Source organism: Oxyura jamaicensis, chromosome 1 (assembly GCF_011077185.1).
Source record: "Oxyura jamaicensis isolate SHBP4307 breed ruddy duck chromosome 1, BPBGC_Ojam_1.0, whole genome shotgun sequence".
Classification (NCBI taxonomy): domain Eukaryota; kingdom Metazoa; phylum Chordata; class Aves; order Anseriformes; family Anatidae; genus Oxyura; species Oxyura jamaicensis.
In genome coordinates, this window is record NC_048893.1 from 110,806,095 (window position 1) to 110,824,715 (window position 18,621).

General features: G+C 40.2%; 1 protein-coding gene and 1 long non-coding RNA gene across 3 annotated transcripts in view; one reads left to right on the top strand and one right to left on the bottom strand.

Annotated features, from left to right (window-relative positions):
- The window catches only part of KCNJ6 (potassium inwardly rectifying channel subfamily J member 6), a 168,132-nt gene that overhangs the window by 35,131 nt on the left and 114,380 nt on the right, over positions 1–18,621 (bottom strand). For both annotated transcript variants that reach the window (XM_035315763.1, XM_035315764.1), the window contains exon 3: positions 12,229–13,149. In XM_035315763.1, the coding sequence (XP_035171654.1) occupies positions 12,229–13,149 (921 nt within the window). The remainder of the gene's footprint in view (positions 1–12,228; positions 13,150–18,621) is intronic.
- Positions 10,534–18,621, top strand: part of LOC118160786 — a 28,104-nt gene continuing 20,016 nt past the window's right edge. The window contains exon 1 of the long non-coding RNA XR_004747674.1: positions 10,534–10,644. This is a non-coding gene — a long non-coding RNA (uncharacterized LOC118160786). The remainder of the gene's footprint in view (positions 10,645–18,621) is intronic.

Below are 18,621 nucleotides of genomic sequence, written 5' to 3' on the forward strand. Positions count from 1 at the left end.
TTTGCTATGGAAAAATAAAGAAATAAATTAATAAAAAAGCGATTTCATTGCAAAATTTGGATGGGGAAACAGAACAATTGTTGTTCTTCAAGGAAAAGCTGGAGGAGGCCAACTGTGAATGTTGGGCTTGTGCTCGTTCAGCTCTAACTGCTCCAATGTCTCCTCTAGAGATGATGTCAACCTCTATCTCAGTTTTGGCTCACCTTCCTGCCCTGTCCCAAACTGCAAATTGTGGTGGAAATGCTGCAAATGACTGTTTTGCTGTGGTCTTGACATACAACTTAATGTTACTTACAGCTTTAATCTCTAAAAGGAAGACTCAGCAGAAAGGTCTGGAAAGGCTTGAGTTGCTGCAATACGGCTGCACACCATGGCCCAGATCCATTTCTGCCACCTGAAAAGCACTGAGCTTGGTTAGTTTTGTGCTGGTGAACTGCAGGGCTGTTGTGATGCACAGGCAGCTGCTGGCTTCTGTCTTCCCAAGAGAGTCTGCCCTTGATTTGTAGTAGGAGAAAGACATCTTCCTTAGACTGCAAGCCAGACCCTTTCTGCTTCACAGCCATGTAGATACGGCTACTGCCCTCAAAGCAGATTTCTGGCCAGACAAGAATCCCTGACTGACTCAAAACCTTTGGCTTTGGATTCATCTACATTTTTTTTCACTGCATCTGTTATAACCCTACTGGTAGTTAGAAACTCTCATTGCTGTACTTATTATCTAAAACAAAAACAAAAGCCAAAAGCTCCCACTGTAATAAAGGATTAAAGGAAAAAGAAGCTGAAAATTGCAAAAAGGGGAGGACTTTTCCCATCTTGGTGATCTAAGTGTAGTAAGCTAGTACTTTTTTATGCAGGAGTGAAAAATCTGAACCTAATGTCTAGTTAAAAAAGTGCCAGCACAGTTTAATTGGTGTGGCTGAGTCTTTTTTTTTCTCCTTTAGTGCTAAGCCCCTGTCTCTTCAATTCATATTAGTCTGCATTAGTCAGGAAGGTGGAATAAAAGTTTTCAGCCCTGATGTACCTTAGGGCTCCCCCCAAGGACAAATCTCAAACTTCTTGACACTGTTGCTGGATACAAGACTATCTGCTGTGATGATGATAATGTTAACAATAACAGCAATTGCTTTTAGTTAGAATTTGCTTTGTAGTTAGATGGAGAGAGAAGCAGGAAAATGCAGCAATCTTCAATGCCCATCCCAACCTCTCTCAATATCTAGAGGGACAGAAAGATGAAAAAGGGTGACTACAGCCAGGGGAATGGAACAAAATCCAGGATAAGCAGGGAATACTGTGACTTAGTGCAATCTTTGGATCACTTTTCAAAGATCAGTTGTCTGGTGAAGCAGTGCCTTATAAGTTTAAGATATTTTCTTGTAGCAGACCTCCTGGAGGAGCTTGGTTACATCGACTGCCTGCCTGCCTGCTTGCCTACAGCAATGAACTTATACTCCTTACCCAGTTCTACCTCTCATCTCTGAGGCACAACAGTCTCCAGTGGTTCAGTGGTTGCCACAGAGCAGCTTTCAGGTATATAAAACACAGTGTCTTAAATGGTGACATGGGAGAACAATGCGAGCTGTTAGTTGGGCTATTCATTTTTCAGAGCCATTCAATTCTTGACAGCTATAACATACCAGGAGAAGCTGGTTTCGGTTTTTATAATCACAGAATAATTTAGGCTGGAAGGGATCTATGCAGTCATCTGGTCCTATGCACTGCACACTGCACAGCTAAATAACCCAAGTAGCTCAGGGCTTATCCAGTGAATGTGTGGGCACCTCCAGGAATTGCAGTTCTCTTCTCATGCTGGGCCCCTGTATTAGGGTCTGATCAGCCATATGGTAAAAAGATTTTCCCAGTGTCTTACTGTGTACCTATTGCCTCTTTTCCCATCACCTCTGAGACATTCCTGCCTGTCCTCTCTTTAACCTCTCATTAGGCCAGTCCAGACAGCAATAAGATTCCCCTTGAGCTGTCTCTTCTCCAGACTGAAGAGTTTCTGTTTCCTCTGCCTCTCCTCACACTTGTGTCGTGTCATCCAGCCCCCAGCTATCTTGGTGGCCCTGTGCTGGGCTTGCTCCAGTAAGTCCATGTCTTTCTTGTACTGGGGCATCTTGATCTTGACACAGCACACCAGAGGTGGCCTCTCAAGTGGTAAATGGAGAAGAGCAGTCACTTTCCTCAAGCTGCTTTGTATACTTTCACTAACACAGCCCTGGAGGCAGCAGGCATTGTTTGTCAAAATAACTTATTTTGGTGTGCACTGTTCACTATCTTAAAAGCCTGTGCTAAAAGCTGTAGTTTAATGAATTGCTTAGGACTGTATCTGCAGAGACTTTTACTCATTTTACTCCAATGAGTTTAGTGTGGGCAGCAACATTCATTGCATGTGTGAACCTGAGCCCATTCACCTCCTTGGAAAGCCTGAACCTCAGGGCTGAGGTAGGCAGTGGTGCTTGTCAGCTTCCTTCCTCATAGTGTTTTTTTTTTTTTTTTTTTTTTTTTTTCTCTTTTATTCTCACCATCACTTTTGTGACATCAGGGACATGCTAGCCTCTTCCAACTCCTTTTACTAATAGGTATAAATTCAATGACAAATCCCTGGGGCTTTGGCTCCCTTATCAATGTGCCAATCATGGTGCAGAGAGCAGTCCTGAAACAGATAAAATGTTTGCACTGTCCCCTTCCCTTGCTATGACAATGGCCTGCTTTCACACTGTCATAACAGCATGTCATTTCCCTCCTCTAGTGTTCAGGGTGTGAGATAAAGTGCTGACCAGTACTGTCTGGGGAAGTTATTTGTACAGTTCCTGCCTTTGTAATATTAAACTGCTGAGAGGAGTCTGGGAAGCTACAACTTGGCATCCTTTGCAGGACAGGAAATTCCCTGGAGTGTGTGTTACCTTTCCCACTATTTATTTCTGAGAAGTTAGTGGAGCTGATCCAGACTTTCTCTCTGAATATTGCCACTAATTAAAATTTTGTCGTCTCTTAGAAATTTCAAAAATGTTTCTGATAGCCACTGAAAACTTGTTAATGATCACTTTCATTTTTGCTTTGTTTTCATGTTTTGAATGTTTCTTTAAATCAAGTTCCTTTATCTGGATTAGTTGTAAGAATGGAATAGCTCCAATTCAAGAATATTATTTTTATTAAAATCCTATCTTTTTAAACAAAAGTCTTGTTCCATTCCACAGAAATCCCAGCAAATGAAAATTGTCAAAACCAGGAAAAAAAGAAAACTTTTAAAAATTTTTTTTTTTTTTTTTTTTTTTCTCTAATTCTCTTGGGAATGGTTGGAAAGAAGGTGAGAGTGAGCAAGCAAGAGCACAAACCTGATTGCATGAGCTCTTTCTGCCTTTCACATTCGTTCTCACAGTGGCTACCATCATTCCCAGAGGATGTTTTCTCTCTTTCCATCCTTTTGTCAATACAGTAGGTCTGGAGAAGGGAGGAGTGAAGTATGACCAGAATGTGGGTTGCTTAGCAGCCATATATGTTGTCAAAGGAAGATTTTTTATTTTTATTTTATTTTTTTCTTATGTCAAAATCAACCCAATTGTACTAAATCACAGATGTTCAGCATCACTTATGGGACTTTGGCATCTAACATTAAATGACTTGTTAAAATACTCTGTTTACTGCAAGCTGATAGCATGCTGCATTGGAATATGACTAGTAACATGTCCTTGGGCTGAAGCTGTGGACTATCCTTCTCAATCAGTGAAAAAAGCAAGCTAGGTGTGCAGCAGAGATGGATTGTTCAGCTATAGATGGCAGGCATGAATCCTGGGAATGTGTGGCTGCTCAGCGTAAGTAGTCTATTTCTATACTCTGAAATCAGTGTCTATACTGCTGTTTGGACCTGGTTTGAGACTCACTAGCATGGTGTATTGTGTTTGTGTGTCAAGGTTTTGGTAGCAGGGGGCTGCAGAGGTGGCCTCTGTGAGAAGAATTCAGAAGCTGCCCTGTGTTAGATAACAGCCAGGTCCAGCTGGCTCCAAAGGGACCTGCTGCTGGCCAGAGCTGAGCCAGTAAGTGATGTTGTTTGTGCCACTGTGAGAGAAGATTTAAGAAAGGGAAAAAAACTGCTGTGCAGTTGGGAGAGTGAGGAGTGAGAAGCAGCCCTGCAGCCCCCAAGGTCAGTGCAGAGGAGGGCAGGAGGTGCTCCAGGCAGGCAGCAGCAGTTCCCCTGCGGCCTGTGGAGAGGCCCCTGGTGGAGCAGGCTGTCCCCCTGCAGCCCATGGGTCCCACACGGAGCAGATCTCCACGCTGCAGCCCCTGGAGGAGCCCACGGGGAGCAGGTGGATGTGGCCTGGAGGAGGCTGCGGCCCATGGAGAGCCCCCGCAGGAGCAGGCCCCGGGCCGGAGCTGCAGCCCGTGGAGAGGAGCCCACGCAGGAGCAGGGGTCTGGGGGGAGCTGCCGCACACCCGTGGGGGACCCGTGCTGGAGCAGTTTGCTCCTGGGGGATGGACCCCGAGGTACGGAGCCGTGTGGGAGCAGTGCTTGGAGAGCTGCTGCCTGTGGGCAGCCCCCGCAGGCTCAGCTGGGGAAGGACGGCATCCGTGGGAGGGACCCCACGGGGAGCAGGGGCAGGGAGGGACCGTGAAGGAGCAGCGGAGACAAAGGGTTAGGGACTGACCGCAGCCACCATTCCCCGATCCCCTATGTCACTCAGGGGGAGAGGAGGTAGGAGAGGGTGGATGGGGGGAAGGTGTTTTCAGTTTGTTGTTGTTGTTTGTTTTGTTTTGTTTTGTTTTGCTTCTCACTTCTCTAGCTTGTTACTAATACATAATACTTTTATTTAATCTCTGTATGCTGAGTCAGTTTTGCCCACGACAATAATTTTTGAGTGATCTCCCTGTCCTTATCTCAGCCCTTGAGCCCTTTCCATCATATTTTCTCCCCCTTTCCCTTTGAGGAAGGGGAGTGAGAGAGTGGTTGTGGTGGAGCTCAGCTTCCCAGCTGGGTAAAACCACCATAGTTTGCTCCTCTTCTGTGACACAGACAAGCAGCACTTTGACCTCCCTTTGGATGCATGGTTAAACTGGAGCTTGTCTGCTTTGTAGTGTCAGGGTGGTGAAAAACAGACAGAGCACTCCAGTGCATCCAAATATTTGCTTAATTCTTCTTGAAATGCCATAATCGAGACTTCTGAGATCACCTGAGATTCTGCATGATTTGTTTTTGTCCCTTGTGGACTTTTATATTGTGGCCTCAGGATATGCAGAAGCGATGCCATAAATGGAGTTTTTAGTCATGGCAACAGTTTTCTAGAATATAAAGCATATACTCATAAGTCTTCCCTGACTTTTTTGTGTACTTTATGTAGCCACTGGGGTTAACTGCAATCCATAGCCTTGTTCTTTTTAATGTCAGATGTTGATTTGGAATTTTGAAAGAAAAAAACCTTCCTTGCTCACTCTTCAATCATTTAGGTCACTTTTGACTTTACAGTTATTGCTGTATTCAGTTTTGTGAAAACTTTCTGTTGAAGGTGAATAACCTATCTGCTCGCATTCATCAGAAATTGATATAAGTATCTGTAAATTTCAAGAGGTCTTACTGCTATCAGGAAGTGTAATGTAGCATGTTTATCCTTTGTTACAATTCAATGAGACAGAACAGGAGGAAACAATATTATATATGTAGAAGTAAATAGGCACCAAAGGGAAAAGATCTTTTAGAGATATGGGCAAGAACAGATTTTGCCAAAAATATTTTTCAAGGTTTTGAACTGCAGACTACTTAAGTATGCTTCATATCTGGAGATCAAACACAAGAGAACAAGGTAATCAACATGAAAGTATGAATTCATTCCAGCAAAAGTTCCAGGGGTGAGACACTGCACTGACTCAAATCAGTGTGTACCTGGAAATTCATCATGGTGCTCAGCATCATTCATCTCCAGGTTGGTAACTACCCGAGATGATCAAAAATAAAACTCTCAAATTATAGAAATGATTGTTTTCACTTTTCCTAGTCAGCTGCTTTGTGTTAATCCTTCATTTACATTGTTCCAAGACCAAGCAGAGAATATGAACAAGCACAGATTAATAGCCTCTATATTTAAATGCACTCAGAAATGCAAAAGGCTTTTCATTGTCCAGAAGTACTTCTCAGGAGTGCTCAGAAATCATGTCTCCACTTTGGAAGCAAGGGAAAAAATGCTCAGTGAACTAATTCAGCCTTGGGAGTCCTCTGACCTGGATAAATGACCACTGTATCCTTTGTCTAGCATCATTGCTTTAGTTTTGCAAATTGGAGATCTTTGTGGTGGAGACAGTGCAGACATGGGGGACAACCAACCACCTTGAAGTGCAGCTCATCTTCTGCTTTCTTGGTCTCTCAAGTAATACACAGTCATTTCTTGGTATCTGAGTTGGGTCTGGAAACCCAAGAACATCTACAGCATCATCTTTGCAGGTGCCTTACTTCTCTAATAAACAGCTCGAAAACACTGTTGCTTGAAACTTTGCTGCCCTTCTGCTAGGGATGCCATAGCAGGGCCAGTGTTACACCACAGCTTTGTGTTCCGGTGATTCCTGTGGCCATGGAGATCATGAGTGTTGCAAAGGATAATGTGTAGGCCCATACTTAAGTAGGAATGGTGAGCACAGATAAAATTGTGGGCATCTATCTCTGCTTGACACTGTGCTAGGAAAGGTGCAATGCTGATTGTGGAGGTCTATGGGAGCATGCTTGGAAATGCCCTTTCTCTATGTCCAAATTGACCTAACACAGTTTGCAAGGGCACAATGTGCAAAATGAAACTCTTTGGCTGAAAGTTTGATTTGTGTTCAAAACATATATATATATTTTAAATATCTAAATTGCTACAAGGAATCATCATCATCATCATCATCGTCATCGTCATCATCATCATCAAGAAGGGTCTCAAACCCATCTTTTAGTGATCTTATTTTTCAGCAGATGATTTACTGCTTGAATCCGAATTCTATATCTAAAGGTTTAGGGGTGATGAAGTAGCTGCTGTTGTGAAGAGCTGAGCAACTAATTGTTGAGAAAGATATGAAGGATGGATAATAGGCTCTTATCAAGTACTCTGTAAAATGTTTGTGTAGAACATTATTCAGAGCATAAAGCTGTTAAACAAAATGTGTAATTCCTTTTCCTTGCCTTCCCTGAAAGTGATATAGACACTCCAAAATTGTAGTTGCTCATACTTCGCGCATCTCTTTTCTCATGAACTTAACTCCCTGACTTCTTACCACATTGCTTTTTTTTTTTTTTTTTTTTTTTTTTTTTTTTTTTTAACTAGTACTGAGAAGTTGTAACTGCTCCATTTAGGTCTTGTGGTCTCCTTCAACAAATGGTTTAATTTTTTCCATCTTTAAAGGAAGCTTCCTGAAAGAAGCTTCACAATTAAATTAGAGTGGTTTTCTTTGCGGACATTTGGAACTCCAGCTCATGACCACTTATGCTAACAACCTCATTTTCTGTGTTAAAACTAATAACAATGAACTGTTTTTAGAATCAAGAAAAAAAAAAATAGTAAGGAGAGCAAGGACTGTAAGAGAAAGAGATTGCTGGTAAATATTAGGGAAAAGGGATATAGGATGAGCTAAACCTAGATGTCTAAGCCTAGCACCTAGCGCCAAGAAATGTTAAGACAGAAGGAAAAAAACCCTAAGGGCTGGAGAACTATTGTATTCTGACCATTCCTGAGATGGTGATGATCCAGCTTAGAATGGAAGTCATTTATTCCTAACCCTGTTTAAATTACATTTCAGTCAATGTACATTTGTCACATCTGGAGCACAATGATCTAATCTACTTTCACCAGTTGCCTTGCAGAAACACTTGGGTGTTAGAAATACTGATTTCTTTTCTACTTTCATCTACATACCCTTAAGAAGTAATTTTAGAGTGTAAACATCTCTTCTTTGAAGAGCAATAAAAAATTCTGGTGAAAAACTGTAACCCGAACAAGGCTTATTTGGAGAGAGAGCAAAGTCTGCTGAGATGTTTTGAAAGGCTGGAACTGCTAACACATATCAAAGGGAGGTATTTGTTAGGATTGGGCAAGGATAAGGGATAAATATGGCAATTCATTAAGGTGAAAGCAAAAAGACAATTATCAGTCAGTCAAAGGGACTGTAATGAAGAGCAGGAACAGCTTTATACAATGTTTTTCTAGTTAATAGCATCATTTACTATATAAATAACCATCTATTGCTTTCCACACATATTTTCCACAGCTGGCAAGTGTGTTTGTTTACGTATCTATAAGCCATTCTGCAGATACTGCTCTCAAGCTGCCTATGTGTCAGAATTATAAATGCACCCTATTGTAAGTTTATTTGTAGAATTATCCATACAAACCTAAAGTTATACGACCAGTTTTGTAGCTTATTTTTTTTGACAGTTATATATATATATATATATATATATTTCCTTTCTCAGATATTGTTTCATTTTTCATGTTTTTATTTTTAGTCAGAGGGAAACCCCGGAGTGTCATCTAGTGCACCCTACTGGCCAGACACAACCTCACCACGTTTGAAGGTCTTGCTGGTTAGAGTAGCTTGAAATTCTTGTTGTGACTTTAAAAATGTTACTTTCCTTAGTTGAAAAAGGTTCTTTTCTGTAATTTAGTGCAGCTTTAGAGGAGGGATTTGAACCATGTTGTTTACAATTCAGGAACTGTATTAGCTGTATCAGGAACAGTAGCAAGGCTACTGGCAGTTTGGGATTCTCCTTTTTCTCCTTTCTCTTTTTTGAAAATCCCTCTCCCTGAGTTCCTGTTTCTCTCTCTCCCTCTTTGTTTCTCTCATCTCACATATCTTGCTTTTTGCATGTCTTCATGTCTTTTTTTTTTTTTTTTTTTTACTCAAATTCCATTAAAATAAACCTACATAGTCTACAAATCTCTTAATTTATCTCTAGAAAATAACATGAAAGCAGTAGTGATACTTACATATAAACCAAATATTTTGAACGGTGGATTTCCAATGCTGCTGTACTGAGATTGGTGTTTCAGTCATATTCTTTCCTGTTAGGAGATTTGCATTTAGTGTTGCAGCTCTCCCATAAGAAGGGGAGGGATGCCAGAATCTTGTTGTTTCAATGCCACAGCTGTATTCTGACACTAAAAGAAGCAAAAGTGCCTCAGAAACCACTTCCCTATTAAAGCTAGATGTTATTTTAGTTCTTGCAGAGTTAGTATTGATTCTTGAATCTCACTTGCACTCTACCTGCTGTTAGCATGGTAGGAAATGGAACAGGGGCTGTAAAAGCTGGAAATAACAGATATGTCCTTTAGATATGGTGACATTTGGTTGTACCTTTGTCCCCCAATCCTGAAGGCTTGTCATTTTCTTCACAGCTACTTGATGTACTTCACAGTGTTGGGCTATGCAGAGCTGACCTCATCTCATAAAGTAGCATGGCCCTCCAAAATAAGAAGTGTGAGTTGCTGCATCTTCAGCTGAACCACCAATATTCTGTGGTGGGGACTGCAATAACGTGTTAGCTGTGAGCACTACAGAACAAGACCAGAAACACTCACCCATTGTTGTTATTATTATTTTTTGTGCATTTGAGAGATGTGTGTCAGTATCAGGAAAGCCACAGGAGTAAATATTTGCAACAGTATTATCCTTTGAAACCAAGGGGTTTTTTTTGAAGGTTGTAAACAAATAAGGAAAACTGCATATTGAAAGGACCCATAATATGTTTTTAAAACCAGTGTTATTTTGAGATCTTGTTGATAAGGTATGAAGGACTCAGACTGACATCATGTCTTGCTGGAAGTGCCTTGGTGAAGCTTCTGCCCTCAAAGGAATCTTCACAGTACACTGAATGTGAATAGTGAAGGTGTATTTTCCCTGGACTGATATTTTGATATCTGCCTTGGAAGACAACTCCATTTCTCAGAACATCTCAGAAAGTATGGTGATGCTTCCAAGGGAAATTAGGGAGTCCTTGATTTGATCTTTCTTCTAAATTTTGGTTTGGTAAATTATTTCAATTTCCTTTCATACGATGCATTATTCTTCCTTTCCTGTCATAACATGTAGTGGAGAGTTTACATGACACTACATAAGCACTTGTGTTTCATACTAGATGTAGCTGTTGCATCCCTTAAGGTGAAAATTATTATATAAGGATAAAATGATATCACTTGCTCAGTAAAACTTTAAACAGAATAATAACAATAATTAATAAAAATAATAACAAATATTTATGCTTAGCATTTTGCACTGTGTTACTTCATTACTCATTAAAGAGATAAATGTTGCCAGAGTGGGGAAGCTCTGAGAACTGAGAACGGGTTATTTTCACTTGATCGGAGTTGGTCACTGACCAAATGAAAAAAAAATAGTGACTTTTCTGATGAATAGCGTAAGATAATGATATCCAGCTGTGTTTGTCCCATATAAAACAATACTGAATGATATTGCTGTAGCTAAGGTCATGGATTCTTAGCTTTAGCTTTAATATTTTTGTATCCTACAACTTTTAACGGTGTTAGAAGATGTGATGTGTAGTATGTTGCTTTCTCTACAGGGTTGGAGATTGCTGCAATAAGCAACATCTCTTGCTGCTCTCACTCTACATTTGGTGTAAGAAGGAAAAGTGAAGATATGATTGCCTAAATTTGCTTTCAGTGTTTGCATGTGAGATGCCTTTTATACTTCTACTACTTGACAATCATTCTTCTGGAAAATATTGTTCAGTAAACCTGGAAATATCCACCATTCTTTGGGATGTCAAGTTCGTTTGACTGTATTACAGAAATTTCAGAATGTTTCAGCTAAAAAACAGCAATTTTCTCATCTTCTCATCTGAAGGTGATACAGATGTTTGAAACCTTTGTGCTTACTGCATGTATCAGAAATAGTAAACATTTCATCTCTTTGATTTCTTTTCAGTGCCACCTATTCCCTGGAAAATGTGGAAGCTTTACATTTACTGCTTCAGATTCTCTGCCAAGTTCCTTTCATTTTTTTTTTTTTCTCCATTTTTGTCTCACACGTTTATTATATGGTGACAAATGCAGTTTTCTTCTGACACCACATAATAGATGTGTGAAACACACACACATGTTCTGGTAAGAGATTGCTCTTTATTTCCCGTCTCCAGTTGCAAAACATGAGTCAGGGTTAGGAAGGTCATACTTCTGTCAGAGAAGTGTAATCTGCATCCTTAAACTTTCCTAGCTTTTGTTACAGTAGTGGAGAGAAATTGCATATCTAGTTCTTCTATTTCTCTGCTCAGTATTTTCTCCTCGCCAAGCACATTCTTTCTTCATTTCCTAATCACCATTCCCTTGTATTGTTTATGTTTACTCGGTTCAGAGATTGATGCTGTCATTAACAGGAAAAACATCCCTACAGCTCCTAAATCAGCACTCTGACTGCAGTAGGTACACCAGTTTGAGAGAAAGCATCCTCTTACTATTCTGGCTTTAATGCAAAGCAGAAACATTGCTAGTCCATTACTGTGAATTCCAAGCATTATTTTCTCTGCATAGACTGACACCTGATGTTCTGCTGTGTAATTGTAGTTAATGACCAAACAGCCCCTCTACAAGACTTTGGTGACATAATATGCCTTATTTATATGTACCAGCTTTAAGTGTTCTGTACACTTCTGCAGTGTGTAGAGGGCCTCAGTGAAATACAAAATCAGACAGATCGTTTGGGAACTAAAGTGAAACAAGGCCCAAGTTAGATGTTAAAACAAAAAAAAAGCAAACAAACAAGCAAAACGAGAAAGCTGAACACTTCTGACTGGATCCAAACAAACTAGGAATTTCATGTGGCAGGCAATTATTCTGCAGTTACCCATGGGTGATTGGAAGCAGCAGGAACTATGGTACTTCCATGTTAATCATAAACAGAGTTTTGTAATGATTTTTTTTTTTTTTCTTATAAAGTATTTTATCCCACATGGTCCTAGTGGTTGAGTTGCTCCTGCAATAGAATGACAAAAAACTGGGTGACATGCTGTGAAAAATTTAGAAAATGAGAAATGCTATCCCATTTTCCAAACAGAACAGAAACAACACTAATTTAATTAGGCAAGATGGAACAGACAATTAAACTGGGCATGCTTTTAATTTTGAAGCTAACCAGATAACTGATGCCTTTTGCAAATGTAATGACTGTTGAAGTGATTCCTTTAAAGTGAAGCAAAACCACTGGTTTTCCTTTCTAAAATTAAAGCATTTACCTTACACAAAGTATAAGAAATGTTACCTGTTGCCTCCACCATTCCTTCTAGGATTACAACAATTTCTAGCTCCTCTTTGGGCAACTGGGCTTTGGAAATCTCCCAGAAAGGACTCTGCTGGTTAATTTCATGGCTGATGATCAGTGGTGAAACCAAAAAGAGACGATCATCCCCTGTGTAATAACCTACGTTGATATCTGTCTGGTTGAGTGGTATAAATTCCCCCTCCTTTGTCTGTTTGGATTTGATCAACTTGGCTCGTATTGATGCCTCTACAATGTGTGAATTCCTAAGGTCTCCTACTCGGAACATCAGACACAGCTTTCCATCCCGCATGGAAATAACTGCATTTGTAGAGAAAACCAAGGTTTCTGCCCTCTTCTTGGGTTGGGATATTTTCACAAACATGCAGCCAACCATGAAAGCGTTGACGATAGAACCTAAAACAGACTGAACTAAAAGCAGAATAATTCCCTCGGGACACTTGTCCGTGATGACCCGGTAACCATACCCAATGGTGGTTTCTGTCTCGATTGAGAATAAAAAGGCTGAGACAAACCCATTGAGGTTGCTGACACATGGGGTCCACGTGCTGTCCCCTATATGATCCATATCTCCTCGCACGTAGGCGATTAGCCACCAGATCATTCCAAAGAAGAGCCAGGTCACTGTGTAAACCATGACAAAAATCAACAGGTTGAACCTCCACTTCAGATCGACTAAAGTAGTGAAGATGTCAGTCAAGTAACGGTAAGTCTCTCTGACATTCCCATGGTGGACGTTGCATTTCCCATCTTTCCTAACATACCTCTGGATTTTTCTCTTGGCACATTCTTTGTTTAGATTTTTTGGCAGATCCTCTCTAGCTTGTTTAGGTAACTTTGGCTGATGAATAGTGACAGGGCTCTCTATGTCCTGCTCCATTGAGTCTTCTTCCAGTACGTTAGCTGCCATTAAAAACAAACAAAGAAGAAAAAGGCAGACATTATTTTTCTTATTATTTCTCTAAGTTAACAAACAACTTCTTCCTGAATTACCAACACGATATCACTATGAATAAATACAATTATCATCCTAGTTCTTTGCTCACCTATTAGATGCAAAATGCATAAGTCAAATGATGTCAAGCATCCTCAATTTATTGCTAAATAGAAATATTCTGAAGGAAAGTGCTCTTTTTTTCCTATCTATCAGGTCATCCTACAGTGTGTATAACTTTATATGTATAATTTTTTCTTATATTTTTCAAATTATGCAAGATGTGTTCTAATAAACCTTTCTTCCCCTTATCCCCCTTATAGTTTAATAAATGAGCTTTTTTATGCACCAAGAAATATCTGGGAGACAGTGGATATAAATGAGGAAATGGATTTGCTTGAGGGTTTCAGTCAAGATGAGCAGAGAAAATGAGCAACTGTTGAGGTATTTTTTCTGTCAATTGCATTGCTATGGGGAAAGTATTAAATAAGTTTAAGGATTTTCCAAAAAAAACCACAACCAACCAACCAAACACACACACACACACAAAAAAAAAAGACCAACCAACCAACCAAAAAAAAAAAAAACCAGCAACCACAAACATTTTTTCAGCAAGAGCTAGTCCTATTCCTGTTGAAGGAAAGGTGGGCTTCAGTGTAATATATACCAAGACCAATTCAAGCACATTTCTGCAAAAAATCAATGTCTCACTGAAACTGAGACAGAGAACTGTGTGTCCTTCTCCCAGTAATGTAAAACATACAGTACTTCAGAACATGATTTCATTTGAATTCAGTATGCCTGTGGCCTTTAATTCAAGTGTACCTTTTTCTCTAATGACATGGGCCTACAGAGTGCTCCCCAGTATGTATCTTACAAGAATATAAAACCCAGAAACAACAGTAACTGCCTTTTTTCTTTTTGCTTCCCAGCATTCTGAGATAAATGGCTTCACTAGTATGTGAAGTTATGTTTATGTACAAGAGAGAAGAGTTTACTGAGGAGGAAAGTGGTCTAATCAAATACATTTTGCTTGAAGATGAGGACCTGGTGAGGTCTTGGGTAATTGTTGTCTTTTTATTGGAAACCCTTCTGCACTCTGGGGCTTGTTTCTGTGGGAATTTCTGCACTTGAACTCCTAATTTTCTCCCTTCTGGATAGCTATTGTTCTATTGTCAGGCTGGGAAGGGAAGAGGCTCTTACTTTGTCTGGATGCCTAGCTCTGAACAAAATGACACTGATGTGATACTGTACCACCAGTTTATGGAGATGCCCTTGATCAACAATCAAGATGTTGACATGCATGATGTCAATGCACCCTGCAATAGCCACTGTTTACAGTTATATCTTGTGCTAACCTCTGTGCAGGCTCTGCAGTGGGCTGCCCAGTCCTGCTACAGGTGGTGACCCTCAAGCAGAGAGCCAGGCACAAGCATCCTGGGGAAGTGCCTCATCTCCCTGAGCTCCTGTTGGCTCTGACCACCTTTGGCCCTGCTGGGAAATGAATGCATAAATCCACAAAAGCCCCCTCCTGACTCAGTGGTCATGTTTCTGGCACCCCATGAGCTTGGGTTTCTCTACTTTGCACTGTCATGCTCAGTAGACCCAAACTCTTTCATGTGGACAATCTACTGGGGAAGGCCTGGACTCTTATCCAAAGAGGGGACTTGCACAGGGGGCTGCTCTTGGTGGGTCAGTACGACTTGAACATTGTTTTGGTCTCACTCTTCACAGCAAGTATTATGTAGCAGACTGTTTGTGGAGTCTCATAGTGCCTGTAGCTTTTTCAAGATGTGTAGATTTATCCCTGTGGAGATAGATTGCACATTCCTGTAAAATTTTAAGGGTGACTGAAGCACACAGGAAAAAAAAAAAAGGAGAAAAAAAAAAGGTTGTAGACTGGTTGTTTTTTCTTCTGGCCTACTCCAGTGACAGCCAAGCCTCTGTTCAGCCCCATAGCCTGTGTTAAAAGAAAGGCATAGAAGCTGACAGTAGCATGGAACCTAGTAGCAATTCTTTGTTTTAAGACTGTATACTCCATCCTCTGCCACTTGTTCAGTTTGCCACTGTGTCTTAAGATAGCATTATTTTGGATGATTGTAGTGGCAGCACTTGAAGTCATGTCCCAAACCAGTCAGTTCTGGATGAACTTATCCCAGTTGGTGACAGTGTGCCTACTTGGATTATCACTAATGCTGTATAATGTATGAAGAAATAAACACAATGAAAAGGCATTAAAGGAACCTTGTGAGGCAGACTTAAGCCAAAACCAGAAAATTTGAAGTTAGGGCTTCACACTTTATACTTAACTCTATTGTGCCTAAGGAAATTTCAGTCCACAGGAGTCCACAGTCCACAGTCCATCACATCGCTGCAGTAACACACTCCTGAAATATTCATGAACAGTCTACAAAGGCTCTGGCTTTTGAAGCTGTAATGCTACGTATGTTAGATGAGTAAAGCTGGTTTAATGTGGTCCATTATGATTCAGGCATTGTGAATATTTCGCTTTCCTCTCCCTGTTAAAGGCTGGAGTGAGCACAGAGACAAGCAAGGTGCAGGTGTTCCCTGTTGTCTTTGAGACTGTACCTGATACTAAAGGCAACTATACCCTAGATCTAAGTGTATTAAAAACCTTAACAGGCCTGGGGGGTGGGGGGGGGGGGTGGGGTGGGGAAACAGGTGCTGTTTTTATTAGTGGCATCAGGAGAAATCTGAAGGGATGTACCAATCCCAGGGATGCCTTCCGGTCATATGCTACACCCATCTAACCTACTTTGCATAAGCTGTTTATTTCTTACAGAAGTACTTACTAGCAATGAAGCATGCTTTATTCACACAACAATTTTTTCTCATGCCTTCAAAATGCTTTGTGCTGATGAGACCCTTGTGCATCATAACCAGCATTATCTACCTTTTATGGTACATGAGATGAGTGACAAACAGAGCCAAGGACCATGTTTTCTCAAGCAACCATAGGTTTTGTAGCTGAAGCAAGGAGCTGCTGTGCTCCTAGCACACGTTGGTGGGCTGCCAGTGTCACTATAAGGGGGTCCCCTAAAATGTGAGAATTTTCCTCAGACTTGAGAGATGGCACCAGAGCTGGATCCTGCCTGCATATATAAAAGGACAGCTTCTAACAACCCAACCCAGTGACTTCATTTAACCTAAGTCTCTCTCAGTATATCATCTACCTAACAGCCTTGCAGACATTATAATCTCCCTGGAGGCATTTGGCCATTTTGTAAACTCTTCAGGCTCTTTCCAGTGCTGCCATTTCTCAACTCTCAGGCTGTCTCTGAGAGGAAAAATTAAGACCAATTTTTTATTTATTTTTTTTTTCTTATGTAAGATGCATTTTTACTCTTTCCCTCTCCTAAATGCCTCTACAATGAGACCCCAAAAACACCTGTATGGGGAGGTTTCTAGGTCAGAATTACAGCCCATCACCGGGTGGTCAGAGTTCTCAATCCAGAGTGAACCATGGGAGCAGCAATTCCTGAAATAAGTGATCCAAGGACTGTGCATCTGTATGTTTCCATGGAAATGCTTGAGGAATAAGTTTTAAACACATGGCACGATCCTTGTTCACCAGCGAGGCTGAGGAACTGCCACATATTGAGGAAGCCTTTGCCACAAAATGCTTTGACTAATTATATTTTTACTTGATATAAACCCAATTATCTTATGCTGTTTATTTCATTTAATTTTCTTTTTGGTTATATAATGGCTGTCATGGTTCCAGGAACAGGGGAGTGAATAGCAGCTATCTCACTTGAGAGCTATTTTTACTCTCTCCATTTTTCTTCTTGACAAAAATATATACACGTTATTAATCTGCACAGAAAAAAATATATAAAAAATGTACTTTTGAACACTTCCCCCTCTCCCAGTAAACATTATGTTTCTTTGAACACCACAATGGCCAGGTATCAATACCATGCTAATTTAGTGTATACTCTGTTCAAAATATTTGTTCCGGTGAGTCTCTCAGGCAAATACATAAAACATTTCAGTCATTTCAGTGACTTGTTTTGTTTTCCAGTGAATAACAAGAAGGACTTCTCTGAAATATGTCCCTTAATAGTTCACTTGTGTTTCATCATAGCAGTACATACTGGCTGTGTCTATATCAGCTAATTAAACGTGCCCAGGCCTATTCCTTAACATGGAGGCTAAATGGAGTGGTACAGCCCAAATTTGTACTGTTTCTCTCCCATTGTTTTCAAAGTAGGGTAGGCTTATTTAGTCTGCTCATTGGGAATGGTCCATGTCCCATGCTAACATCTGAAATGCAGCAAGGAACTGCGTGTACTCAGTGCACAAAACCACGGCAGGGGTTTTCCTAGGAAATTTACTATGTAGGCAGTGCTCGGGAGTGTATTATTTTCTAATAAAAATGCAACCAGTGATAGTGTTCCATCTTTGCCCTATTCTATGACAGCTTTGGAAAGGTACAATCCAATGTTTCCAAGCACATATTTTTATTTGAGTCTGTGGAAGGACATGAATATGGTGTCAACAAAAAAATATGAGCTGTACTTATGCTTTCATGACCTTCATGGTTGTGAACACAACATATTGCTATAATTGTTAAGTGATCATTTTATAATCAGCAATGTAACTTTTTGTATTTTGGTAGTCCTTCAGAGATCTTGTCATGATGTTGTATAAGCGCAAACCAAAAGGAGCCATGCAAAGGGCATACTTGTCTAAATTTAATGCTCATAGCTTATTTTGACTCTAGGATGTCCTGCAAAATAATTAGATGTTTCAACAGAGAATATTACAAATTGTAATTGACCATTTTGCAATAGAAGCTGATATAGGCAGTTGTGACAGTTTCACTGCAATTGAGTAGACTAATTTTATTTCTTCTAGCATAGTTGTAAACTGTTCTTGTGCAAATTTATTAAAAAACCTCTAATGAAAAAAGTCATTTACAACCTGCAAGCTATTCTCATAGACTTTATAACACAGATACAAATGTTGTGCAGATGTAGTTTTGACTGTGATTTCTGTCTGCAAGTTGTTCCTCACTTTCCTGATAGGACAAGTGCAACTTTTAAATTAAGCAGATGTTTGCATTGATAAGGTCCAAGCTTGCCTTTTGTGAATAGTATTCACCTCTCATTTGCTGTGATCACAAGATTTCCTGACACTGAGCTCACCTATGGAATATTTGACAGTACCAGGTGGATATTACTGTTCCTCATTGTCTCTGGAAGGCCATTAGTCTTAGGCATCAAGAGAAGTCATACATAGTATTGCACACTACAAGAGATTTTCCACTATGTTCAATACTCTGGGCTAAGTCTAGTTGTTTTTTTTTTTTTTTTTTTTTTTTTTTTTTTTTTATACAAGGTAAACCTGATGTTGAAGCAAGATGGGCGCTTTTGACATGGTTTGCCTGATCTAGGGTGTGTGTGTGTCACCCTTTA